A 26,088-nucleotide genomic window follows, 5' to 3' on the forward strand; every position below is an offset into this window, starting at 1 on the left:
CACATTGACATTGATATTAATTGATTTGAGACAAATTCTTTAGAAACCATTGACTGAACTTGTGTAACAAAAAAAGACAAATAAATTAAAATAAACAATAAATGTAAAGGAAATGGGGCCAAACTAAAACATTATCTAAAATGAACATAATTGACAGCAGAAGATTAATGATGAAATTTTCTCTGTGAATCAATTAGTCACAATTCTTTGTTTTCATTTGAACACAATTTCCCTATTTAATTTGAAACTGTATTGTTGCTAATTAATCAATAGCTAATCAAAACAAAATAACTCATGTATTTGGCTTATTAGAAATATGTCTATCATTTTCTTTGTTTATCACAAAATCAAAATGTGTTGTGTTCAAAATGTTTCAGGCTAAAAAAGTATGACAGTTGGTGAGACTCGTTTTTCTTTTTTTTCTTTTTTTGTCTGACTCATTTTCCAGCGTCACTTTGCTCAGTGTGGGAGAGAGGAGAAGAAAGAGTCATTATGGATTTCAATTAAGTGATCCCTGGGCAAAGAGGGATGCATCAGAGTGGGGGAATTAATGTGCTGCGGACAGATGTTTAATAATAATGGCCGAACTGGCCCTGCCGAGAAACACACATCCCATCCACCGCACCCTACTGTGGCAGTAGGAACACACAAGCACCAACAGACACACACAGACAGGCCCACATACACAGACACTAACATATAATCACTCATACACTGACACACACAATAATGATTCATACACACACACACACACCGTGCGGAGCAGTGTAGCTATGACAGTCTCACACACGCACTCACACATTTACTTATAGACCCTGGTATCACCAGTGGCGTGTGCATGTGTCTTTATGACCAGTGCTGGCCACAGCGCATATGGCCCTCATTTACGAACAATGGGCATGGAGAATGACTCGCTGGATGAGCTTCCTGACTGTGAGAGGTGACTGGAGGCATGTTAAACGACATGCCCCGTATGGAGAGATGGAGTGAGAGATAGAGACAGAGAAAAAGAGAGAGAGGGAGTGGGTTTACATCAGTAATGCTGGATAAGGAATTGCTGCCTCATTGAGCAACAAAAATGTTTTGATTGAGAGGAGATAGAGGATGGAGAGAAGAAAAAAACAGAAGCAGAAAAGTGAAAAGAGAGAAAAGGAAAAAGTAGGAAGAGAGAGAGATGAAAAGGGGAAGACATCTGAACAGATGAGAAGGGAGGAACTGACTTGATGGAGGAGTGTATTACAAGTGTAGAGGGACGTGGAGATGGTCTAGCTGGGTCTAGAAGTGGGTCATTAGACAGAGTGTAAACAGCATGTCTTTTTATGAAGTGCTCTCACTCTCCTTTCTGTGTTGTTCTCTCTCAGACACACACCTGGTGACACCTAATCAGTGTTGTAGCAGGACGAATGGCTTCCAGCCGTCCTTACAGTCTTGTCAAAAACAACACTTCCTTAAAAATCTCTCCGTCTCTCTCTCTCTCTCACACGCTCACATACAGTCTTGTCACAACAACATTTCTCCGGTAATTACCAGGATGGCCTCTCTCCTGCCGCCCCTCGATGGATGGGTTGAGCCACCATGGGTTCACCCCTCCAGCCATAACTCTACCTAGGACGTCTGCCTACCGCTCCTCACCACCGTGGTGGCCCTCAGACAGCAAATTGGCCTCAGAGAAAGACAGAGGGACAGAATAAGATTCTCAACAAGCATATTGGCGTACAGAGAAGCAGGCATGCCTGCACATAGACATGAAAGAGCATAGAGACAGATACACACACGGGAAACATTCATTCACTTTCGCTATTTGTCGTTTTCCTGTCTCTAAGGAATAATCTATAATACAGACAGTCTTTCCCTCTGACCATTGGCTAGACAGATATCTTTCCTTGAACAGATATAAAAGTGCACACACAAACACACACTCACCCCTGCTGAGGTGATCATTTTGACAGGTGAATATAGCTGAAGAGGAGTGGAGGACTGAAGATGATGGGAAATATAGGGAAGGGAGAAATAAACTGATAACTGTAAGATGAAAGGTGATAACGTCAGGAAAAGGGGGGAATAGTTTATATGGAAGGATGAAGGAAGGAAGGAAGAAGGGAGGCAGCTGGCAGATCAATACACAGATCCAGAATCTGCAACATGTAAAGAGTCTGTTTTTTTTCTTTCTTTCCTCCAATCCTTACACTAGGCCTATATTATTCACATGGTATTTAGCCTACTATGCATGAAACAGACAAAATTTCAAAATTGAAGCAAGTCCATCCAAACTTATCAGGGCACCTTCCTTTTGTCAAAAAAAGAAAAGAAAAAGTGGTATTGAATCCCACATTGCCCATGATGGCTGTTTCAGTGTATCAGTCCTGTGTACTGGTGTGATCTATGGATGTATGAGTGAATGGATGAATATGGCAAACAATTTTAAAGCACTTTGAGTGCTTTGAGATTGGAAAAATGCTATAGGCCTAAGTGCAAAAATAACAATAGCCTACTCAGCAAAAAAAAAAAAGTAGAACCTGCGCTGCACAACTTTTATGCTTGACACAATCACTGGGATTGCCAATTTGTTATTTTTTTAACGGATTCTTGCTCTTTTTAATCACTTTAGAAATAGGACACAGAAAATGAAGTCCGAGGTGAAAAATATGTACCTTCTTTGGCCTCTTGATTTTGTCGTCACGTGTCAACACCGGTCAACACAGGTTAGACACTTTTGAGCTGCCCTAGAGAATGTTCATTTTTACTAGATGACTGTGAACGCATCTCTAGGAAGACCTGCGTCGCCAAGACAACAAGTAAACGCACGCCAGAGTAGACATGGCGGAGCTGCTTAAAATAAAAATCGACGCTGAGAACTTGCAAAGGGAGTACTTCCTCAGAAACAGGTGCGTATTTTTTGATAACTTCAGTTTTAATGACAACTGTGGATGTTGTTCAGCAGTTTCACAGGCCATTACTTACCTGAAATTTCAGCTATGCCTGTAACCACCTGCTAACTAGCATGTCATGTTTGTTGTCAGGGTAAGCTAGCTGCTATTACTTTTATCTAACTGTTGTACTTTTAAGTGTAACTTACTGTACATTACAAACACGGTTGTATGCATTGGCAGCGGTGCCACGATGAAGGTAAATCATATGGTCGTGAGAGGTAATGAAACTCTAAAGCACCTGTAGAGCAAGTATACACATGGGACCCACATCAAAGTCAGTCGGTGAGCTTTGCAAGTACCGACTTTAGCACACACACACACACACACACACACACACACACACACACACACACACACACACACACACACACACACACACACACACACACACACACACACACACACACACACACACACACACACACACACACACACACAATGCCCTACAATTAGTTTTGTGTCTTGTGTGCTTTAGCCAAGCTGAGGAGAACAGACCTAAGGAAAACCAAGCTGCCATCCGGGTCCAGAGCTGGTTCAGAGCCTGCAAGGTGCGGGCTTACCTCAGGTATAACATGTATGGGCGCTGGGCGTGTCTTGGTCTAATGAGACGTTTGGTACATACTCCTTTGCGTGCCACAGGCAAAATACAATACAAGCCTTAATATTTTATATACTAATTTGAGGCTTGCTTTTTCCTGTGGGGGTTGAAAAACATCCAGACAGGACTCAAAGAGTTAATTTCAAGGGAAACCCTGGTACTAGCTCACTTCCATAATTATCCCACTTCTAGAGCTTTGCAAATGGCCTGGAGGAATAAATGTCGCTTGCACTCTGTGCTCCTTTCACACGCGCAGAAATGAATGTCTCTATCTCTGTGCCTGATCCTATGCTGTGACCCCAGCACCATTCTGCAGGGTCAGCAGACAAACTTCCAGACAGTAGGTTAATTCAGATTACTTTAGTTAATTGATCAATGCGTTAAGTGGATAATTAGCAACAATTTTAGCTGCCTAAGTGAAACTCCGGGGTTGTGCTATACCCACTATAAGCATTGATTTTCTGGGCATATAAATGGCCTTTTGGAAATTGATGGCCTCATTGGAGGCAGAGAATCGCAGTGGACTTGCATTTAGAGTATGTTTGAAGATGAATACAAATGTGTGCAGCTGACTTAAAGGAGGTGAAAGGCTCATTGGACATGATCGAATGCCTGGAGGAGCAGAAATGTTCCGTGTGTGTGTGTGTGTGGGTGTGTGTGTCTTTGTGAAAGCATGTGTTTGTAAGCATAATGTTTCCCTGACCTTTTTAATTGAAGTCCTTTACAACCTTTCATTTGTATTCAGAAAATGGCTCTTTATTGTTTTTCAACAAGAGTTTGCAGTTTATTACAGCTGTAGCAATCTTAATTAATTACAGTGCATTATATACAGGAATGCAATTCAACCATCTCTTTTTTTTCTATGCAGGTGCCTTGTATTTCTATAATGAATTAATTATTTGTTCTCTTTTTTTTTTTTAAATAAGTAGCCTTTTTTTATATAGTTCATGCCTAAGTAAACAAGTGATCAAATAAAGAAATACAGAATTTAATTTACATTTTAAATAAATACATATTCTCTATTTTTTTTTTTTTTTTACCTCATTTTAACTACTGGAAAATATGCATTTATCCTTTCCCCAATATGACTTTATTACAGCCATCTGCACAAGAAGGCAATCATTATACAGAAGATATGGCGGGGCTTCACAGCAAGGGCACGTTTCAGAAAAATGGTGAAGGTAAGCAAGCGCCTGGAAAGGCTATAGATATATTGATTATGTTATGATAGCATGCATTAGAATTCAATTGCTATATCCCTAAGTCCCTGCGTCTGACCTTAAGAAATATAATTCACTCATTACACATTGGGAAATTAGCACTTAGGAAATATGATGCAATGTGATAAGGAATTCCATCTATATCGCGAACTCCTGGGATGCATATAGAAAGACTGTGGCGAAGAAAGAAAGAGAAGGAAGGAGTAGAAGTGTGTATGGTGAGTGTGTGTGTATTTGTATGTGTGTGCTTTAGTAAAACAAGGCCCCATTTTCAGCATATTGCCTCCAACTGCTTCTTAATTGAACAGATTGTTGATACCGGATCCAATACCCAGCGCTCTCACATATAATTTTCCCCTGGATTGAGTTTTGTAAACGTATCACAACAAGCTATTTATCATGCCTGTAAATTGACTGTTTGTTAAAGCATAACTGCCAGCCGCCGTTTGGGAGGCGTTCAAGAAATGGAAAGAGGGGGGTGTATGGGTTGGGGGGGTGAGGGGTGTTGAAATAAACGATGAAGGATGTGTCACAACACACATATGGGCTAAAAAGAGGCTGTTTGGTCTCATTTGGAAACAGACGAGCACTAATTTGAATCACTCAAAATTGCCACAGCGCACTATTTTGAATTAGCCCTGAAAGATTCTGTTCTTTCTCTCTCTCTCTCTCTCTCTCTCTCTCTCTCTCTCTCTCTCTCTCTCTCTCTCTCTCTCTCTCTCTCTCTCTCTCTCTCTCTGTCTGTCTGTTCCTCTCTCACTCTTGTGGACCTTATCATGTGTAATGTGACGTGCACAAAGCCTCATCTCAAAACATCAAGCTGAATTTACAGCCTCCTTTCAAGTCTTTGTCTTCCTTCCCTTCCACTCTTCCCTCTCTTCCCTGTCGTTATTAATAAAGACATGTTGAGATATGAATCCCTTTTATGGTCGACTCTCCAGTTTGCTCCTGAAATGTGCCCCCAGTGGTCGGCCGACACGTTTGGTGTGCGACGGCCTGTCGAGAGCGCTGCTGAATATTCTCTGGCCTTTTGTTAGTCTCTTTTGGCAGCGCTGTCATTGATTATGAAATCCAGAGGAGAGCGTTTGGCCGTCATACATCTCCATTAGCTCACTGCTTGACTACCATAGATTTTCTTGGCCCTTGTCTGCGTTGGTGTATTAAGAGAGTACTGTTCTCCCCTTGATACAAAGTCCCGTTAACCACTCTCTCTCTCTCTCTCTCTCTCTCTCTCTCTCCCTCCCTCCCTCCCTCCCTCCCTCTCCTTTCTCTCCCTCTCTTTCTCTCCATACCCCTGACTTTTTCTTGTTTCTCTTGTCTGTCTTGCTTTCCCTCCCTCCTGCCCCTTCCCCTCCCCTCTACAGTGGACCTATCTGTGCTGCCTCTGTGCAATGTATTATGTATAAAGAGCTCTTTATCTTTGACGCCTGCTGTGGACAGATCAGAGGGCCGGGAGACAAGGTGTAACGCCATCTTTTCCTTTGTGTTCACAGGCGGCATATTTTATCATGAAGATGAATTTCTACGAGGAGATGGCGGTCAGGGTAAATATCGCCACAGTGTCTTATTTTAGTAAATGGGGAGTCGTGGTGGGGGGACACTCTGTTTCTGTGTGTGTTGTGAACCCCCACATGGTACACAATAGTAGCATGTAAGCACTTCATCACACCATTTTACCATAATAACTTCTTTAATCCTATCTTCCTCCTCTTTAATGCTGTTTTTTTGTTTTAATTTGTAACATTATTTAATCCAATTAGAAATCAGATATTATGCACAAATATCCGATTATATTATACTCGGATATACTTATTTAAATGACTCACTATAGTTGGTCTATTTATATTGTCAGTATTAACCACTCTAAAAGGGGCCTGCCAGTGAATGCTGTCTTTTTAAAAAAAAATCAAATTGGCTTGTACCTCAGTCTTAGCAGCATTTATTTTATTTTTCTATTCTCTTCAATGCCCTCAATAGTTACTCCTGTTCAACTCATAAATCACAGCACTGTGGCTGTGACTGATGCTTTGGCATTTTTACACAAGGATATTGCGCCGAAACCTTATATTTTTACTATTCCTTATAGTCCACTCTTTTGGCTAACAGTTTCATTCTGCCTCAACTATTAAAAGGTTTTATAGGCCAACAAAAAAATCCACTAGTGTTTATTGAAGAGTGTCTGTCACTGTCCACGTGGTTATAATATTTTCATATTGGTGGAAAAGCCTGGAAATTGAGGGCTTCAAGTTTTACACTTAATAGAAACCCAAACAAATAAAGCTGACCACCCTGTAGTTTCAATAAAGGTCACATTACAAGAGAGACATGGATTCAGGAGGAGTGTTTGACCCTAGCTGTATTAGGTGACAGGGTGAAAGTTTAGGGGTCATATCACCATGTTGAGCAAAGTGGAAGCTTCTGAAGTAAGAAAGCTTTATTACCAATATAAAATAACCACTGTTTCCTATAGGAAGCAATATGAATTTTAATTGAAAATGAAATGTGTGTGGATAGAGAAGCAAAGTGGCTTAGTGGTTTGCAGTTAAAGAGGATACAGGGTTTGAAATGTGCATTTTACTCTTGTCTGGGTTCTCTTTGGGTGCTCCAGTTTTCTCCCACCTTAAAAGCCATATGTGGGTATTACGAACATTACTGCCACTGCCCTTGACCAAGGCTTTGGCCTCAGAAGTGGTGTTGGTCCCTTGGCGCTGCACTGTGCACTGCCCACAGCTCCTAAAGAGATACCATGGGACAAATACAGAGAAAAACGTCCCCAGGCTGATCAATTAAGTGTAACTTAAAACTTAGAGTTTACAGTTACAGTTAGAAAAAACAATAAAAGGTTATAGTGAAAATATATCTAATAACTGAATGTGGACCAGTATTTTTTTATGATGACACCTGTGGAAAGACTTAATGATTGAATGTGTTAGGATTTTTTAGATTGCTCCTTCCCTGCTCAATTTTGGCAGGACTTTGAGCAATCATTTGCAGTCTCAGACTCTAAAAATCTCTCCTGGATAATTGGCCATTTTGGACAGACTGAAGCTTTGTTCATGTGTATGAAAATGAACTAGAGAGAGAGAGAAGGAGAGAGAGTGAAGGAGCAAGATTCTGTGCAAACATGAAGGACATCTGCACTCACAGTCCTTTTTTCTTCTTCTTTTTTTTTTTTTTTTTTTACCAAAGAAATAGTCAGTGTGTAAATAGAGAGAAAGAGAGACACAAAGGGAGAAACAATCATCTCAGAATCCCCTTGTGACATTTCCTTTGAATCAATTTAGATTCTATTCTTTTTTCTCTTCTCTCCTGTTGTCTTTATCACGCCGTGGTAGCTAACAGAGGATAATGTATTAGAGCCGTAATAGAAACCAGTGTTTACATGCCGCACCCTGGATTTGTATTAGATTCAACAGCATTGATTTCACTAGTCAACAAAGGTCAGCAAGAACTTGGGAGGTGGCAATTACTTTATTTAAAATTATCTATTGACTGGCAGATCAATGCTAATTCTCATTTTGCTCTTTGTTGTTTTTCCCCATCCTCCACTTCTTCTACTCTCTCCTTTTCCCTCTTCTCATTGTGTGATTATTCTTTTACCTGCCATTGTTTTAATCTCCTAATTAGTCTGAAGGACATCCACCCCCTCGCTTTAAAATGGTCCACTGGTGGATGTGGGTGTGTGTGCTAGCTGCTAGCAGCCTTCACAATCAATGTGGACTGATACAGTTAAATGTATGAAGCTGTGACAGCTGTCTGTTCCACCTTGGACTGTCCCCCCATCACTCCAGGGGGAAAAACTGCATGCATGTTTATGTGTGTTTTAAAAGTTTTTTCCCATAGACATATGTTAATATGTATTGTTTTTCTTGGGTCCTTCAAACTTTAAACTAATGAGAAGAAGCGCTGGTAAGATGGTACTTAGTATGGCAGAAAATGAAAAGAAATACAGCATAACAACGTATTTGTTCCTATGACTTTGTAATATGCTGGTTTTTGTATTAAATACTGTACGTTGGAAGAAAAGACAAACAATAAACTGAAAAAACAAGAATTAAAGACCGTAATACCACCATGACTGATTAAATTGGTTTTCAATTCGAATGACTAGTATTTAGTATTATAATTCTTTCATATTTGTTAGTTGTATACACACCACCACCTTTTGAAGCAAACCTCTGTCATGCTTGTATCCTTCACAGATCCAGCGGAGATGGAGAGGATTCTTTGTGAGAAAGTATATCCATAACTTCTACGTACGCAAGAGCTATCTGAAAGGGATTTCCAGAAAGAATGAACTTGTCAGGTAAAATAGCAAAAGAAATGGTTATGAATATGAGAGATAAGACAGTTTGATGTTATTGCAGCTGGATTAAAGCCTGCTTCTCGTGTGCTCTCAGTTTAGTACAGGGGGTTAAGAAAAAAGGAAATTGTTGTACACAGTACTTCACTGTGTCTTCAGTTTTTTTCCACTGCTGTGTGTCTGTGTGTGGGTGCACATGTGTGCAGACACATGCGTGAAAGGTGTTGGTAAGATCTGTACTTGCGTAGTTGATAGTGTATGAAGAGAACGGAGATAGGAGAAGAGGAAAGGAAGAGTGAAGGAATGAAAGAGACTCAGATATAAAGAGGTGGAGAGGAAAGAAGAGAGAGAGAGAGAGAGAGAAGCCCTCTAAAATGCTCGAGGCTAAGAGTGAGAGAAGTGAACGATGTGAAGAAATTAAAAATTAGCCTCTGATTTGAACCGCAGCTCATGCATTAATAAAACATCCTGTGCTCCAGGGCTTACTGCTAGAGATATGCCATCTTTTATTTTTGACAAAAAAAGAAAAAAAAACATCACGTTTAGCTAATAGTCACATTTTTAATGTTGCTAATATATTTTACCAGAAAATATCTTTAGGCCTCAGCTAAAATTAAATGTAAATTTGTTAAAGTGCTCCTTGGATCACTGACTTCCCCCCTCACTTCCCCACCAGCGTACTCCTTGCCCCTTTTGGAGGTAGGGGGACTAGGCTGTTGAAGTCCATGAAAGAAGTGTTGTCACCTCAGTTTAATAATGCATGAAGACAAACATGCGCAACTTTGTTATACAGACATGAGCACTACTCCAGTGATAAAAGACATAACACCAGGCATTATTGTGCTAATTATTTCTTAAGTAAACTTGACCAAGTGTGGAAACTGAGCATTTTCTAGAGGTCATAGTGGAATTGGTAGTCTATGCGTAATTAGGCCAAAAGTAACAGCTCATGAAAACCATTACGAATAAAATTTTTTACAAAATACATACACGTTAAATGTTGTAGGTCTCGACATCAGCTTACACTTTGCAGTCCATAACAATAACAGTTTGTTTGTTTTTAACAGCTATTGAATATGGCCTTACTATATCTCTCTCTTTCCACTCTCCTACATAACGTATTTTGAAGACAGGTTTATATAAAGTTAAACTAGATGGACAAAGTGTGATGTGACTGATTTGTGTGTACTGATTTGGTTGTATTGTTTCAACTACGTGACATCCGTCTCTTGAGGCAACCCCTTTCCTCACACACACACACACACACACACAGCCCCTCCTCCACAGTGGTTTCGGGTGTTGAGGTCACTTCACTTCTCCAGTTAATCACATGTTTATTTAGTGCTGCTGGGGTCACGATCAATTAACGCCGTGCCGGCATTTATTTAAAATATCCTTTCTGTGTTAGCCACGGAGCCCTTGGATCACACGCTGCCTGATCACTCACCTTGCAAAGGTCTACTTTTTAATCCACCAGCATGCTCCCTCCCTCTGTAAGTCTGTGTGTCTGTCTGTCCAACCCTCTGTATAAATTATTCAAAGTTGGACTAATGGTCCCCATTTAGCACAGGCTGATCGGCTGCGCATGGTAATGATATAGGAGTAATACATAGACTGCTGAACCTCTCTCCCGCTCCCTCTCTCTTTCTCTGACTCTCTGACGAAGTCTCTCGTTCTCTCTCGTGACAGATCTCCCCCACACAAAACCATCTGTGTCATTTCATTAGGTACAGCATCAGGCTAATACATGCTACCTATTCTACCCTCTTCACTCTACCCCTCTCCTCCAATCTCTGCCTCTTTTCTATGTCTTTCTTTTTCTCTTTCTCCATCTACTTTGCTCTATATCGTTCTCTCCCTCTCTCTACCATTGGTTAATTGTGCCTCAGTGTCCATCCTCATCCATCCTTCCTCTCCTTCTGCATAGTCTAATGAAGTCAGGACCCCGGCGCAGTCCCCACTCTGCCACAGTTTTCCTTGATACCCCAACAATTTATCACTTTGTCAGGGAGACACTTAAAGTTCCTGGGCTTTAATAAGGGCATGCAGTGGGAAGATGGGGGCAATTAGGAAAGCAGAGCAAGCCCGCTTTGCATATTTACTAAATGTGCTGGTGTCATTGCTGCCGCCACCAACATGGCCTGTTGACTACATGAATTATTCCTCTATCTGCAATAAACAGCTGGGTAATTATTACTGCCATAATCAGATAAATAATTCTCCCTGTGATGTTGCAACAACATTGCAAAATCTTTTAACTTATCCTAAAGAGAACAGAAAAAAAGAAGCTCAGGGAGAATTTACAGTCTTGGTGTTGCGAGGCTGAGCAACACAGTTTTTTTTTTTTTTTTAATTCTTCTCATGCTATGGTGTCTCTTTTTCACTTTCTACTTTTTTCCTGTCTCTCTTTACTCCAGCTCTCTTCATTTCTCCCTCTCTTGTGTCCCTCTCAAGGACATTCATGAAAGGAGAGCTGCTATGGTGGAGAGAGTACAGGCCTGCCTGAACGCCTGCCCTGCGATCACTCTCTGTTTCTATGCGTCAGTCTTTCTTTAACTGTTCTTTCTTTCTGATCCAGTTTGGGTGGAGACAAGTTCACTCCTTCAGTCTGATTGGATTTGTATATTCCGTGTGTGTGTGTGTGTGTGTGTGTGTGTGTGTGTGTGTGTGTGTGTGTGTGTGTGTGTGTGTGTGTGTGTGTGTGTGTGTGTGTGTGTGTGTGTGTGTGTGTGTGTGTGTGTGTGTGTGTGTGTGTGTAATCTGGGTGCCGTGCTCTCCATGCCTCTTTAGGAAATTACTTTTGAGAGAGAAAGTGAGAAACAGTGGAGAAAAGTATAGAACATGTTTGAAATTGAAAGTCCTTTTCACTCAGAGTTTTGAGAATATTGATTGAGGATCATTTCAACAGTGGAATCATTGTTTGTTGCATCCATATCAGTTTAACTACTTCAGTGAACTTGTTAATCAATCAGTCAGTCACTTAAATGGGAATGGTGTGTTATGAGGGTGTTGAAGGCTCAATACATTGAGCTGGTCAATGTCTAAATCGACTAGCTGACTACACCCTCCTTGCCAGCTATTGAATCATTTAATTGGAGCAATTAAGCGGCCAATCAGGTCAAGTCTCCATTAAATATTTAAAACTTGGCCAATTAGCTGCTCTAGTGCTGGCCTGGACGACCGCAGGTGTGGCCTACTGTCCTACAATACCTCACTCTCTGATATCCCCTCAGCCCTGGATGCCCCATTGTGAACCAGGGAGTAAATAATTGAGGAAGAAGTGAGAAATGTAGCTGTGCTATATTAGCCATTTAAATAAGTTAACAGTCGTAGGTGAAAATGTCGGTTAAGATTTCAGTTATTTGAAAGTAGTTCAAGTCTAATTAGCTTGTCCAACAGTTCAGCAGCCATCACAAGTAATCTGCAGTCAGAGTTCTTGTACTGCATTATGGCATGCGTACTGTAATAATCAATCCCAAGGAAGTTTATGCAATAATGGAATAAGCCCTGATAATCTTTGTAAAGTGATATGTGAAGTGCATGACGGATGATGATGATGGAAAACTAAACTAAAGCTAAGTAAACTAATTCCTTACTTGCTGAAAAAGTCCTGTCTTCTATGAAACTTACAGTTCTTATGGCAACCCAAACCTGTGTGTGTGTGTGTGTGTGTGTGTGTGTGTGTGTGTGTGTGTGTGTGTGTGTGTGTGTGTGTGTGTGTGTGTGTACACTGTACATTCATGTCTCGGAGGCCTAAGGATCTTGTTCAGCTAAAACTTTAAAAGGCAAAATTTATGCTATGTTTAAGTTTCAAGGTGTTACTACTGTCAGTTATTCCCATTTCAAGTGTCACCAGGATGTGGAGTTCCTCAACAAAAAACATAAAAATAGAAAAACAACTTGAATGTTTAAATGGTTATATATTATGTATTTAGCACCGATCATTGCTGAGAGTCAATAATGAGCTGAAACAGCAGAGAAGTTACAGTATTATCAAGTGTTGCAGTAGCAGGAACAAACATAGCACATTTATATTTTGTCAGGCTGCCCCCAAATAGTCGACCAAGCATTAGTCGACCAAAAAGTCATTAGTCGACCAAAATGTCATTGGTGAATTGGTCGCAGGATAAAAAAACAAAAACATTTGGAGCTGTGTCTTGTCAAAATGAAGTCAGAATCAATATGACTGGACTGTATATAAAAGGCTATTGGGATTTTATTTGAAGGGCCAGATACAGGAAGTTGTGACACTCACTTGCTGTCAGGTTTTTTTTTTTTTTTGTCAAAAGCGACTTTTCCCAACGTTTCTGGTTTGGAGGCTCTGACGTGAAAGCACGTATCACTGGTGTTTTCAACGATTAGCGGGTGATGCCGTGAGCCCTGGCCCCGTGCCAAAGCACTGGCGGACACTCTCACAGTAGTGTCACGGAACAGTCCCATAGTCCTATTAGTCCCCCCATCCTATTATTCGACTAATTGCCCTAAATGACAACTATTGGTCGACCAAGAAAATCTTTGGTCGGGGGCAGCCCTAAAATTTTGTGCTCCAACCTTCCACCAACCTGCAGCCACAACTTAGTCAGATTGCAAAGCAGTATAGTCAGACAGAGTAATGTCTGTGTTTTTAGTATATAAATTAGGGTAAATAAAACTTTATAGCCTCATACAGTTAGTGCAGCAAATAAATTCTTTCTTTCTTTCTTTCTTTCTTTCTTTCTTTCTTTCTTTCTTTCTTTCTTTCTTTCTTTCTTTCTTTCTTTCTTTCTTTCTTTCTTTCTTTCTTTCTTTCTTTCTTTCACTCAAACATGCACACACACACACGCACACGACACAAACACAGAGGGCACGTGCCGTGTACCGAACAGGGCTAATGAGGGTTGTATGTTGTGGCGGCTGGTTGGGTCGACACAGATCGAGGTGCCTTCAGCCGTTACAAATCTGTTTGGCTTTTGTCCACTACACAGCAATTAATAACGCTGGGGATGGGGGCAGGGAAGCAAAGGTCACCCATTCAGCCTGACACACACACACACACACACACACACACATGGATACAGACATGTCGACACACATACAAGCAAAAGAGTGTGAACACAAAGCACCAGCACTGATACACATACATGCACACTGATATAATCACACCTAAACGCTTGCAGCTCAGACACACAAATGTATGTACACTGGTCCTGACCCCTGAAAGCATTACCCGTCCTTTTGAAGACAGTATTAATGCATGAACCCACACACAAACACAAAATACACACATATTGTAAACACACATATCACCAATTGGTGACTGTCCCATAATAAACTAAAAGTTCATATTTTACATTAATAAGTTGGCAAGGTGGACAAATGGAGGCCACGGAACCTCTATATTCACACACACACACACACACATGCACACACACACACATACAAAGTGCTCTGCATATTTCATTTATTTTGTAATTTAATCTGGTGCTGAGGAAGGAATGAGAATGCAAAGGCAACGAGAGCCGTGTTGTGATTTCTTTTTAAATGTCAGTAGTAGCCACAGAATGTGTTAACCTCACATTACAGACACACTATGAATATTCTGATTTCTCTGTGGAGGTCTGTAATTGAAAACAGAAGTTAGGTAGAGAAAGAAATGGTAAAGAGGAAAGAAAGAAAAAAAAGGAGGGATAGGAAAAGACAAAGGGACTGTTGATGTGCCAGGACTAAAATCTTATTGGTAATGCTCTTGTGGTATTAGATTGGTTTTACTCTTCGCCTTGTGTGTGTGTGTGTGTGTGTGTGTGTGTGTGTGTGTGTGTGTGTGTGTGTGTGTGTGTGTGTGTGTGTGTGTGTGTGTGTGTGTGTGTGTGTGTGTGTGTGTGTGTGTGTGTGTGTGTGTGTGTGTGTGTGTGTGTGTGTGTGTGTGTGTGTGTATATTACCATGGCATGTGTGTTTTAGTAATTGTTTCCAATTCCCTTTTTAAGTTATTACCCCCTTGTAACAATAAGGCTGTGTGATTGCGGAATGAAATTGCTGTGTATGGGCTTTTAATGCATCCCATTTAGCCAGCTTCACTTAACAGATGTCACAGACAGACCTGTCCTGGCTGCAGTGATGAAATATATCCATCATCCTCCCACTTATTGCCTCTCGCACTCTCACTTTGCTTTTTTCTCTCCAATGCAGAGCTCCCCTGTCTTTAAGTCTGTCCCAGTGTCTCTCTTATCGTTCAGCAGTTATTTATCCATCTGAAGGACACTTAAGGGATTTGTAAAATTTGTGCCTAAAGACTGTGCTCTTACAGTAATACACGCTAACACATGCGCACACACTTGCAAGTTTAAATTAGTTATGAGGTCAGCTGAATTTCTAGCTAATGTGCAGTATGACAGGTTTGTTTGCTCTGACAAAGGTATCATTGAAATATTAGTCTTGTGCATGGTTGTTGAATTAAATCGAAGTATGATTCGTATCCAATCAATAGTACTCATTCAGCAAATCTACATAAGTTACATAATGATCAATTGCTCAAACAAATCATGTCTGTTATTTTGAAAAATGTGTAAAGTTGTAGTTGTAGGTGTCTTAAACACAAACCATGTGCATTAATTTGGAGTTGGAATTTAAATTTGTTTTCCTTGCAGGAGGGAGTTGGATGAACTTGAGGAACTCCAGAAGAGAGAGAGAGACTGTCTGGAGATGATAAAAGAGCAGACAGCCAAGGTTTACCAAGCTCACCGCTTACACCACCTCCTCAGTACAAAACAGGTTGGTTTGGATCTCAAACATACACACTCACTTATTCATCTCACTTATTTGATGAAGAAATTGCTATAATTAGACCAATATTTGACCAGAGGTGAGTGTGAAATGATGGTTCCTTCTTTCAAAATGGATCAGTCAGAATTTCGCTGCATTATAAATAATTTTACATAATTGCTCAATTCAAACTAACTTTTAAATTAAAGGAGGTTTAGATCAGCCACTGATCTATGTACGGTAACTGATGCAAATGATGATACCATGCTTCTGCCTGAACTGTGACCACACAAGCATAAACATAACAAGCATAAGCATAACACAAGTTAACACACTTTACAATTATCTGGAGTCTCTGTGTCAGTGTAAAATGCATGTTATATACATAACAGTATACAGGCAGATTCCCACCCATACACATGTGCACATGTGTATGCGCATGCACAGCTAAACATGCAGGGACTCACAGAGGAAAGCAAAAAAAAAAAAAACAGCTAGGGAGTTTCTCCAGAAAGTGACTACAGAGAGAGAAACATCTTCTGTCGTTCCTTTTGTTAACATAGGTGGGCTGTGTGCTGGTAAGTTGTGTGTGCACACATGAGTAAGTATGTGTCCTCATGGCTCTTCTGATGTGCTGAGTGGATTATTTTAGTGCTTCCCCTGGCACAGGTGTGTGCACGCGTGTGTGAGTGTGTGTGTGTGTGTGGCATTCACGCATCTCTGTGACTCCCCACTGGGATCATAATGAAGACAAAGCACACTGGTCACTGTTGATTCAGCACCACCACTTCTCCTGCTCTCTCTATCCCTCTCTTCCTCTCTCCTTCATGCCTGTGCAACCAGCATCGTCATCATCTGTCTCACAACCTTTCCTCCTGCTGGTATCCCATGTTCACCTAAGATAACATACAGTACACAACTCCCAAACATTTTATTTTGAAAACGATGTAAGCTGGGGTCCGGTGAAGTTTGTATATTGTCACCCTCCAGTTGCCTTGGGGTGGTTGTGTAAAGAAAAGTCCATTGTTTTAAAAAAAAAAAAAATTTTATATAGAGTTATCTTGGGTATTTATGAATAATCAAGAAGGAAAGCAAGCAAGTAGAAAAGTTTTCTGTTCTTCGCTGCCCTCTGTCCATCTCTTTCTCTCTATGTATCTCTCTCTCTTTCTCTGCATATGGCAGGGGACTCTTTCCCTTCGTAGCTCTGACCTTGTCAGCAGTGAATAGATGGCTCTCCCACACAGTTCATCCTTCCTCACTTCTCGGACCCCAGCCCACACACACACACATACACATACACTCACACACACATGCACACACAGCTTACCAAAAGGCCCCAAGTCCCTCTGACAGAGACAGAGAAGGTGTGTTCCCCGGGTCAACATCATTGCTCTTCCCGTAGCTAGGTTGGTACTTTTGGGCTTGTGTGTGCGAATGGATGTGTGTGTGTGTGTGTGCGCATGTGTGTCTTCAGGAGTGGCAAGATTTACGTGTGTGTAGGCATTTGGGTGGTGTGTATGTCCCCACCGGGTACCCATCCTTCTGTCCCTTCCCTGTTTGAGGTAGATATGTACACTCATACCTATTGCATTTTATAGACTGATAGTGGGCACTAAAGAAATGTCATTGAATACAGAGAAATGGCTGATGCATTGCAATGCATTACTTTAGATGCTGCAGTGTTTTTTATGCTATTGTGTTTATTCTGTCATGTAATTACTTAATTACAGCCAAGTACATACCGTAGGCTACAGTATGTGTAAAAACCTTGGTCGGGACCTTTTCATTTTCTGTGAAGTCCTTTAACATGACTGAATGCAAAAGAACAAGTGCAGTACTCTTTTAGCAGCAATTTACTACAGGAGGAACACATCAGCATGTGGAGTTAGTAATGGAGGGACAAGACACAAATATTCAGATCCTAATATTTTATCCTCTATCTTGTCTTGATTTAATTATTTCAAGGACACGTATAGTTAATTATGATAATGTATAGCATTGTTAAATGTTATTATTTGCTGCAGTGATTCAATCTCATATTGGAATATACTTCTATTACCTACTTTCATAATCTGAAAGAAAGGACATTACAAATTCTGCAAGTTGACGTGTAAGACATTACTAGAGGCACATTCATCAATAGAAACATCTAAAACTAAAATTGTATTTTAAAAGCATTTGTCAGTTTGTTAAGATTAAAAGTTATTTTGCTATTGCAAGTGTCCACATGGGTGCCTCTGCTGACTAGAGTCAGGAAAATTGCTCAAATTGGTGGTCTGCCTATTGACTCAGGAGAAATAAGTCTACTGTCTGCCTCTTGACATAGAGACTCATTAATAAAAATAATCAGCTGTTATCCAGTTGTGTCTATAACCCATGGTTAAATAAATCAGACTCAGTGGAGTTGAAATAATTTCTCTCCACTCATTCTGAAACACTTGACATTTACATCATAAGTACTCATGGCCTCATAATGAAACATTTACTAATTAACCAGTCTGTTAATATGTTATTTTTTAAGTGTGAGGTTTGGGTCGATATAGTTGGAGCAATTTCCCACTTATGCCCTTTCTTTCTCCTCTCTCTCCGCTGTTTCAGTCTTTTAGAGTGGCCTAAATAGCAAGCAGTTTTATTAGCATATAGAGTAGATACAGAGTCCTCCAACTCAAAGCTTTGGTCTGGTAATTAACACACAGGCAAAAGGATCACTGTGATTTGAATAATTATTACTGAGGCTGTCTGTGGCAAATCTGTATCCCACTCTAGAACAGGAGAGGCAAAGTTTTGTATGTGTGTACATGTCTGTATTTGTCCCTTTGAACAACGAGATTCAAGTCATGTATGATGCCACATTTAAGACAGATGCAGTTATCTCTGTAGTATTTTTTTTGCTATCAGTCCATCTTTCTGTGTGAAGTGCCCACAATTAACTTCTATAGTCAAATAATTATCCTAGCAAAAGCTTTTTGTTGGCCAAGAGCCACATTAGAAGTAGTGAAGATCCACAACTGTTGTCAGTATGCACACCAAATGTTTGGATTGATATGAATAATAAGAAGGGCAAAACAGGCAAAAGTCTGCTGAAAAAGTATGAAGAAGTTGTTAACAAAAGTGATGTTTTAAATTACCTTAGAATATCTTCTGTTATGGCTTAAAGGGACAACGAGGAGTTTTGGAAAAGCGAAGCGTTTTCACACTACATTTATGAGCCTCCGCGCGCACCGTGAAATTCTTTGACCGGCGCAAGACGGACTCATGTTTTCATTCATCAAGAATTAAAGTCAGAGGTTCAAAGACGATCACATACCGTCGTAGTTCCGACCATAAACGGCGATTCGGCGGCGTTATTCTCATGACTCGCCATGAAACCGAAAGTAAAGAAACGCTGGTCGGCTCGACCAGCATTTCCGCCACCACTAATAATAACAAAATAACGATAGAGACAAAACGATATATTTATCGAAAATGGGCCCATTAACAAGTGTGGGTAGCGTAGATTCATCCACATTAACGTGAGACTTTTTTTATAACCAAATAGAAACTCCTCGTTGTCCCTTTAAATGACTAACAGTTGTTATTTTCATTTTAAGTTGTCCCAGGTGGCCATTCTTTGGTTTGAAGACCCCCCTGATAAATAAAATTACTCTTTGGTTTTCCCAAACTTCAAATGGATTTTAAAACATAGTAGTGACAGGGGAGTAAAACACCAAACATCAATGCCACAGAACTACAGTGCCCTTGGTTTGAATCTGAGTGAAATGCTGTAGTCCTCTGCTCATATCTTTTCCCAGATATTTTCAGTTGCAGTAAATTGTTATGTTAAATAAAATGAGCAGTGAATAATAGTAATGTTCCCACAACCAGTCAGAAATATGTGTATGGATCTAATCATATCATATTGCTCATGCTTATTCTCCGTGTGTTGATCTGTCTCACTTTCTTAATACAGGCTCAACCCCTCTCTCTCTTTCTCTCTTTGTCTCTCACTCACTCTCTCTCTCTTTCCCCATCTCCCCCTCACTTCCGTTCTTCAGTGCCCAGGGGTCTTCAACTCTCCATTCAGGCCAGCCCCCCATGAGACAGAACTGCTGCTGCGGCAGGTCAAGTACCAGGCCCCCACCAGACTGGCCCCCAGAGGCAGAGCTTGTCTCTGGGGCATGCCTGACTCTACCCAGAGTTACCATGGGAGTCTTGGATCCCCCTGGATCAAAACCACTAGAACCTGCTCCTCCTCCAAGCCCATATTGCCCCCCATTGTCGACAAGAAACAGCAGGTGAGATGGTCAAAGCTCTGATCATGTCAGACATAAACAGATGGAGACAGGTGGAAACGATATATATATACAGTATATATATATATATAAAAAAAACTACAGGAACGCATAATTTAAGGGAGAAGAATAAGATAAGAAAAGACAGTGGAAAAGAGCATGCACAAGAGGTGAAAGAGAATATTAGTACTACAAAGTGTCATAGTAATTATTAGAGCCCCACAACATCCCCTTATTTCCCCATGGGGGATGGTTCTTGATGAAAGCAGAGATCCTTTAAAACTCCTTTCAAAGAAGAATGACATCATTAAAACATGGCAGACAGCTCTCTCGGGGGTTACAGCACAGAGCCGCTTAGTGTCTATGTTTCAGTGAGTACAGTTATATGTTGCTATGAAATGCTATCATCAGTGAGTCCCATTGGAGCTGGAAGATGGTACTTTAAATCAATATCACAGTTATTTAAACGTTTACTTCCTTTATTAGTGAACCATTACTCAGCCTCTCTTTTTAAGCCATGCACGTCTTATATTCATCTTTGTATAACTAATTGATTGTGCCAACCTACAGTAGGTCACTATCCATGTTGCATTCACTGTCAATAGACTGGTTTACTGATTAGACCAAATCAGGAAGCCAACATAGGTGTCTGTGTCATCAAGTTTTAGTTTCTGCCCATCCAGACTACAACCCAGTCTGGATTTTAAACTTAAATGGAGCCAGGAGCCTCTCCAAATGTCTCGAAAACTTATTGTGGATGTAGCCTGAGGCCACTGAACTCAACATTTTTTTTTTTTTTTAAAAAGGACATCTCATGAACACAGGAGTACTGAGTTGCTGGACACTCTTTTAGAGCACATGTGTCAATTGAGGTATGGGGTTTTGTGCACGCATGTGTGTGTGTATGTTAATGATTTGATGAGGAGCCATTTCAGCATTTGTGTTATTTACGCTCTGTAGCTCTTTATGGCAAAGTGCTTTCCCTATTATTAGTTTCTAGTAATGTAAAACATAAGTGAGCAGAAATGAGGCGTGGATTTGTCTCATTTTATTAGCTGTACTTCACACACATGCACACAGACAGCTGGCTGTAGTTAGGGTGAGTTCATTAATGGTGTCAGGAAAGTCTCCTTGCTGACGTGGAGAAGAATACATTATTTATCTATATTTAAACGTGTCTGTTTCTGTGTCTCTGCCTTCCTGTGTTTCTTTGTTTTGTATGTGTGATTAGTGTAGGAAGCCCCCCCCCTCTTTCCCTGGTGTGATAACTATCTAGTGGTGATGGATAAGGTTGAGGTGCTGGCTGTGGAAGTGGTCAGGCCAGGCCACCGATCCCATGGCGATAGGAGCAAGGACAGGGTCCCTGTCCTTCCCTCTATCTCTCCCCTCTCATCCTCCCTCCTTTTTTAACACCAAACAACAACTGAAGGTCACCTCAAACAAAGCAACAACATTTAAGTTAATCTGCACAAAGTTTACACGTGATTTTCAGTAAAAGAGAATACACACGTCTACGAGTTACAGAGTGATGCATGTTTAGAAGAGACAGTTTCTCATTCTTCTTCATTAGAAACCCATAAGTTTCAATATTCCTTTGGTATTTGTAACTTGAAAATGTATTTGTGTGCCGGATTATTAGCATTTCACACAACTACTGGATTGTGAAAACAGCATCCCCGCTTTTGGTCGCAAACAAGGAAGTATTAACATCACTTAGTGTTGAGTTGGAAAATGTTGCCTTTATTTTTTAATAGATGATAACCATTGAATGTTTTAAAAATCTCCAATGTCTTTTGTGTATTTATTTGACAATTGTGATGATGAAGTCTTAAGGGGACACATGGGGGGAAGTAAGGTTAAACATGGAATGGTATAAAAACTTATTCCTAAAAGCGACTTTTCTTTGTCTTTGCAACTTTGATGTATCAGTAGACACCAGAAACCATCACTCCAGGGAAGGAGCCACAATGTCAAGTAGCTGTACAAGGGGGAAAAAATGACAGACAGCTGTTTCAAGCCATTTAACTGCCTTTATTTGAGATTGCCTCCAACAATACTGTATGTATGGAATTTTCTCATCAGTTTGAAACAGGCTATATATTTGAATCAAACACAATTCACACACTCAGAGGAATAATTAACAATAATGTTGATTGTCTTTTACCCTTTTATTTTTTACTAATGACAAATCATTGGAAAAGACTTAAATCTGCCTTTTCAGTGCTATGATGGTATTGCACAAGACAATACCCACAGAAATGGCACATGGGTAAATAACACCCTACTAAACCTCTTTTCATTGAGGCTCCTGAGATAAGATGATAGATAAGCAGCTGGGAAGTCCCAGTTCACAAACTGCAGGTGATTTTTCGATGGTTTTCCTAACAAATATGTGATAAGTAGATTAGTAGTCACTGATCAACACATTATCTATTGTGTGCTGTGTAGCTTAGTCCCACCTCACACCTTGTTCAGTGAACAGTATTATGACAGGCCAGGAAAACAAAATAACATGCCGTTACTGTTGCTCTCCCATCATCTAGGAGGTGAATCTTAAGATAAAGATGTTTATGCACAAATCTCCCCTTGAAGGGTCAGTGTACCTTTCTAGTATAGGAATCTGAACTTTGTGGTCCGGCCCTCAGAGTTGAGGTGGCATCACGCACTTACTGTATGTTGTGTTGATGACTCTTCTGCTCTCCTTGATCGATCGAGCCTAATAAACTTCTTCAGTATAAGACGTCCAGGACGCCGGTGCTTCTTCTTCCTGCATCACCTCAGAATTTCTCCTGAACATTTACCAACTTTTGTTTTATTTATTAAGTGTGTGAGACTGATACACTGTACGCCATCTGCAGTGCATGCCAAAAATCATCAGGACAACTGTTGAGTCAGCCAATCTCATGTTTACATTTTTTCTCTGTTTTCTCCATATCTATCTTTGTTCTTGCTCATCTTTCTCTGCATCCCTCCCCTTTATCCTCACATCCCTAGTTCTTTCGGAAATAAATGTTTACTCTATTTTCTCTCTGCCCCCTCCTTCTCTCATGGTGGCTGTGCCACAGGAGGAGAGATGAAGTGGATTGGCCTCTGGTTTTAGCATTAAGCCAAAACTACCTGTGAGAGGGGCATCGTATACAGTAGCTTACTGGGTAGGTGCCCCATATTGAAGCTATAGTCCTTGCTTATAGGCCCTGAGTTTGATTCCACCCACCTGCACTTTGGTGAATGTCATTCGTTCTCTCTCTGTTCACCCATTTGCTGTCTCTACATCTATTCTGTCAATTAAAGGCATAAAAGCCCCCCAAAATACTTTAAAAAACTACCTGTGAGAGAGGGATCAAAAAAAGATGTGGTCAGTAATAGAAGGATACAGTGATCGTTATCTGATTCTTGTGTCTGTCTGTGTGTGTGTTTCTGTGGTTGTGGTTATTTCAGGGTCTGCGCAGAGAGCCAGGGGAAGTGTGGGAGCAGCGTGTACGATGTCCTGACCTGACATTGCATCTACGGACCTCTTACACACACCTGGAGGAGACCCAGAATCAGCTACGACAACACAAGTTTGTAAAACTCAACAATGGACACATACAGTATACGCACAAATGTGGATTAAAGAACACCCACACAAAAATTTTGATTATAGAAGCATTCTCATATACACCCACACAGGCATGAACATAAACTGTAAGTGTTTCATAAAACCTTCTCTCTGTTTTTTTTTTTATAACTTTCTATATAACAAGACGTGCTAATACATGCCTGTGAACATATACACAAATTTGCACATGTTGTATGAACTCGGTGTGGTCACTAGCAGATTCACGCAACATTAAGTAGCAAATGGTCATGTCCTTATTATGAAAACTAATGGGTGTCACTGTTATTAATCCTCTGTTTGATTGTCTCACAAAATAATTTCACTGATAATAGTGTAAAAGACATTTCAGTCCTTCGTTCCACTAAAATTAAATGACTAAACAGACATTTTTATAAAAGTCTGCCTTTTAACCCAAAGTCATTTTCTGCACTAGAGATTCATGCTCAACCCAATTTGATGTTTTAGTCAGCAACTTGTGCTTGACTTCAAAGTTTGTGACATTCAACTTGTTTTTGACATGTCTTGACATTTACCAACCAGAGGAACAGGGAGTGTCTTCCACCATGAGAGCCACAGCAGCAGTTCCTTTACGCAGCCAGCCTAGGCCCTTCAGATATCCCACACTGGCTCCAAGAGGAGGTAGGTTAAAAACTACAAACATAAACATCATTCTTGCCATAATTCTTATTATTATACATTTATTTGTTATATGTCCTGTACATATACAGTATGTCCCTTAAATAAAGTAATCATTAGAGACCACACACCCACTTAGCCAATATACTGTGCAGAGATGCAAAACTGATGAATGCTTCCTTACCTCCCTGGTCTCTGTACACACAATCCATCAAGATGAAAAAACCCTCACTTAAACCATTTTAACGCACTAGTACTATGTGATAATGGGGGTTACACTGATGTAAACCTGCAAATGACCCATTTTATACTTGACTGCTGTTACATGTAGTCAACATTGTTAACCAGAGACAGAGCTGAGGCAAACACATTATGGCTATACACAGTTCTACACAAGACCAAGACTACGCAAGACCATATGTACAGTATATGGTTTGTTTTAAGCATAACAGGGCAATTGTGTATCATTTGATATAAAGGGTTTGCTGCCATATTTCTGCTGGAAATTTATTGTGAAAGAAAAAGGGAAGGAACATCTGTTTGGCAGTTTATAGTTTATTTTACACACTGTTCACATTGTTGATACCCGTTTTCACTGTTTCACTGTTTCAATATCAGACTTATATTAAACCCAGGTCTGGAGCTTCATCATGAGGTCAGCTCAATCATCACCGTTTAACAAAGGTAGACTGATGGCAGACATAGGTTTATCCTAGGGTAGCCTGAGTTTCAGTCTGATTCTCCTCTAAAAGAAAAGAGGAAACAGAGAAGCAGTGCAGCCTAACCCTTTCAACTTGAGTTGCACAAATTTGTCAAAAGTGACAGCAATTTAATAAATCGCCGCTCTCCATCACACGCATATGCACACCCACCCACACACATGCACACAATTCCCAGTTATGCCCTCCACTGCCCCCTCTCCATGTATACGTAAATGAGGTATATGCAAGGGTGTGTGTGTGTGTGAGTATGTTGGAGAGAGAAATGTGTGTGCGTGGGCCCTGCAGTCTGGTCCAGGCATTAGGTAATTGACTGTGTCTTTGCTCAAGGCCTTTCATGGATCACCGTCCTTTATTAGCTCACTTCCCAGCACACACATACACACATATATGCACACGCACACACACACGAAGTTCCCAGCAGCTCCACCCCAACCTCTTACCCCCCCACCACCAGCACCCAGACCCAATTGCCCGGAAACGAGGAGTGAAACAAGAGAGAGAGAGAGAGGAGCAAGCGAAGGAGGAGAGAGCAGCGACAGGGGAATGAACTAACACGGCCCCAGGAAGTGGAGATAAATAAGTATGGGGAGTGAGTGGGCGGGTGAATGGGGTCTCCTGCAGCTGACAACAGGGGTTGGGGGAGTAGGATCGGTTTTGCTCGATGCATCTATGCTGTATTTGTTAACACAGTTTTTATGGAACGCTTTGTAACGTCTTTGTGTTTGGACACGTTGGGTAAATGACATTTTTCACTGATGGTACAGAAATTGTAGCCAGCAGGGATAATTTGGCTCACCATGAGAAATCACTTTGTAATTTTGCATACTGAGTAAGTGAAATCATTGTCTCATTTTTCAAAATCAACCAAACAAACAGGCAAACCAAATATATACTTCATCGTAGTATTTTTCAGATGTTTCTACATTTTTGTTTTTATACGGAGGCTGGAGGCATGTTGTTTTTGACCTGTCTATCTGTCCGACCGATTTTAATGGACACATTATTTTATTGACTTCTTGATGGAACCTCCTCAAATTTGGCCCAAACATTCGCTTGGACTCAGGGATGGAA

At 40.6% G+C, this 26,088-nt stretch overlaps 1 protein-coding gene across 1 annotated transcript; it reads left to right on the forward strand.

Annotated features, from left to right (window-relative positions):
* Positions 1-2,747: 2,747 nt before the first annotated feature.
* Positions 2,748-23,736, forward strand: spata17 (spermatogenesis associated 17; the record flags this gene model as incomplete). Its single annotated transcript, XM_084001544.1, is given in 11 exon segments — positions 2,748-2,763; positions 2,766-2,810; positions 2,813-2,885; positions 3,406-3,495; positions 4,628-4,709; positions 6,242-6,292; positions 8,951-9,054; positions 15,676-15,799; positions 19,825-20,064; positions 23,500-23,625; positions 23,731-23,736. Coding segments are annotated over 11 exon segments (957 nt in total).
* Positions 23,737-26,088: the final 2,352 nt, after the last annotated feature.

Source organism: Trachurus trachurus (genome assembly GCF_905171665.1).
Source record: "Trachurus trachurus genome assembly, chromosome: 3".
NCBI lineage: Eukaryota > Metazoa > Chordata > Actinopteri > Carangiformes > Carangidae > Trachurus > Trachurus trachurus.